General features: G+C 39.0%; 1 protein-coding gene across 1 annotated transcript; it reads right to left on the bottom strand.

Moving 5' to 3' along the window:
• Positions 1 to 1,140: 1,140 nt before the first annotated feature.
• On the bottom strand, positions 1,141 to 2,481 carry LOC127097886 (uncharacterized). Its single transcript, XM_051036376.1, has one exon. The coding sequence runs from the start codon at positions 2,479 to 2,481 to the stop codon at positions 1,141 to 1,143; it is 1,341 nt and encodes a 446-aa protein (XP_050892333.1).
• Between the last annotated feature and the right edge of the window lie 552 nt (positions 2,482 to 3,033).

Here is a 3,033-nt window from a genome sequence, read left to right as displayed (position 1 = left end):
GGCTACTACTTCCATATCTTTCTCGTCAACTACTTCCTCTTCGTTAAAAATTGATAAGCTCAACACCCTTTCCAAGGGTAATTTTTGTGTTGTCAAGCAATTTTTCTTCTCACATATTTGATCAATTGTCTGAATATGTTGATTAGTGGCAACCTCATCCTTGTACTTCATGGTGTTTCGCACATCAATTTTTAACTCTTCATCATACACTTTCAAAGTCATCGTGCCTTCTTCTATGTCGATCAAACATCTCCCGGTCTCTAAAAATGGTCTCCCCAAAATGATTGGTATCTCTTCATCTTCCGGCATTTCCAAAATGACAAAAGCCACCGGAAACACAAACTTGTCGATCTTTACTAGCACATCTTCTACTATCCCATACGGTCTCTTCACAGAGTGGTCAGTAAACTAGAGTGTCATTCTTGTATCTTGCACTTTACCTATCCCTAATCTCTTATAGATGGATAGCGGCATAAGACTTACACTCGCTCCTAAATCAATTAGAGCTTTCTTGAAGGATCTATCTCCAATGGTACACGGAATAGTCACAGACCCTCGATCCTTCTTTTTCACCGGAACCTTCATACCCTGCAAAATGGCACTAAAAGTTTCCGTTAGAATAATCGGGTTAGTCTCTATGGTCCGCTTCTTCGAGATGATATCTTTCATGAACTTTGCGTAGGTAGGCATTTGCTCAAGCACCTCCAAGAACGGAATGTTTAGCTCAAGCTTTTTAAACATCTCCAAGAACTTCTCAAAGTTTTTCTCATGTTACCCTTTCTTCTTATTTCTTGTTGGGAATGGAAGTTTGACGGCCGGTTTTGGATCAATAACTTTATCTTTAACCACTCTTTCATCACTAGTAACCTCTTCATTTGCAACCTCATTTTCTTTTATCTCTATATCAACTTCAAGCAATAAGTCTTCTTCTACAGAACTCTTCTCAGGTACTTCTTTCGACTTACCATCCCTTGTGGTCACCGCATTCACATGATTATTTTCTCTTGGATTAGTAACCGTAGAACTTGGTAAAACGCCCTGTTGTTGAGAACCCGCTAGTTGTTGGGTTATCTGACTCATCTGTATTTTAAGATTCTTAATTGAAGCACCTGTGTTTTTTAAATTACTTCGAGTCTCTTCTTAAAATTGAGAGCTTTGAGCGGCCATCTTCTCAATGGCAAGCTCCCAATCAACTTTTCTTGGTACCTGTTGCTGAAACTGTTGTTGAGGTTGTTGATACGATTGTTGTTGCTGAGGTCGAAATTGTTGTTGCTGTGGTTGGTTCTTCAAATTTCCTTGTTGATCCTTCCATGAGAAATTTGGATGGTTTTTCCAACCCGGATTGTATGTATTTGAATAAGGGTTGTTCTGCCTTAGAAACTTGATCTCCTCAATTTGTTGTGCGGTTGCAACACAATGTGCGGTAAGATGAGGTCCTCCATAAATTTTGCAATTACTAGCTTGAGTTGGTTGAACCGGTTGAACCTGTGCCACAGTTTGAGTATCAATAGCCAACTTCTTTAGTCTCCTTTCTACTTCAGCTGCTATTTGATCTTCCATCTTCACCACTTGACTTGCCAATTTCAGGTCAATTATCCCTTCGGATTGACTAACACTACGGTCATACAACTCCAGGTGCTCATTGGCTGCAATGGCTTCGATAATATTTTTAATACCAGTGGTTGTTGTAAAGTTAGTTGAGCCACCAGCTGCTGTGTCAATGAGTTGCTTAGTCTTCATCCGAAGATCATTTACAAAATTCTGCATTTGCTCTGTTGCATCCGTATTATGAGTAGGACATGCAACCAACAATCGTTTAAACCTCTTATACGTATCTCCAAGTGACTCTCCTTCCTTTTGTTTAAAATTCACTATGTCGTACCTCTTTCGGATGTATACAGAGGCCGGAAAGTACTCGTTGAGAAAAGTTGTCTCCATCTGTTGCCAAGTTGTGATGCTTCCAGCAGGTAAAGAGTAGAACCACTCTTCAGCGTCTTCTGACAATGTAAACGGAAACATGACCAACTTCTTAGCTTCCTCAGAATTCCCCTCAATCTTTAACGATGTAGTCATAGTCAGAAACCTTTGCAAATGCTTGTTGGCATCTTCGTTAATTTTTCCTGAGAAAGGTCTCCTTTCTAGTTGCCGTATCGTTGAGGGGTGAAGTTGAAAGTGGGCAACATTGACTGGTTGATTTACGATTGTCATCCTTCCAAGCAGAGCATTAGCTCCCCCATAATCACCTAATAGTCTCTCCACAGGAGGTGGGGCAGCTGCCATAGTTTCAGACTCGGTATCTGAATTTTCAGAATCAGAGTGTTCCGAATGAATAGAAACGGTTCCCTCTTTCTCAAAATCAGAAACTATCAGCGGTTCTTCTATCGCTTCCAGTCTGTCGTGTCTGGCTTTTCTGATTCTTGCTCGTAACGATCGTTCTGGTTCTGCATCAAAAAGAAATTCAGCTGAGGCCTTACCTCGCATAAAAATATTAGACAATTGTTAGGATAAGCAAAGTGAAATAAACAAATAAAAGAAAACAAAGTAAAATTTTAGTTGCAGAGCAACAAAATTCCAATTGAATAATTATTAACAGATAGTTTGGCAGTCCCCGGCAACGGCGTCAAAAACTTGATCGGGAAAATAGCAAGTGTACTATTTTTATCGATGTAGTAATGAAAAGGAATTATCCTGAGTATCGATCTCGAGGACTGCGTAGGAACTATCGGTGTTGATAACGATTCAATTAAACAAAAGAACCTTTGGTTGGTTAAGTGAAGAATAAATTTGCTCGGTAAATTAAAAAGGAAAAGTAGAGAATTTGTAACGCAGTATAGTTAAGCATGCTAGGTCCGGGGTGTATGAATTGCTTTGAAATAAACTTAATCCTTATTTTATAACATCTATGTTAGAATGATTCAATATGATTCTCAAGAGTAGTTTCCCCTAATTCCTTAGCCAGAAACCATTAACATTCAATTTTAAATCCTAATTCCTTAGCCATTCAAAAGAATATTAATCCCATGTATGAATATC

The sequence above is a fragment of the Lathyrus oleraceus genome, chromosome 1 (assembly GCF_024323335.1).
Source record: "Lathyrus oleraceus cultivar Zhongwan6 chromosome 1, CAAS_Psat_ZW6_1.0, whole genome shotgun sequence".
Classification (NCBI taxonomy): Eukaryota; Viridiplantae; Streptophyta; class Magnoliopsida; order Fabales; family Fabaceae; genus Lathyrus; species Lathyrus oleraceus.
This window is presented reverse-complemented; position numbering and strand designations above follow the sequence as displayed.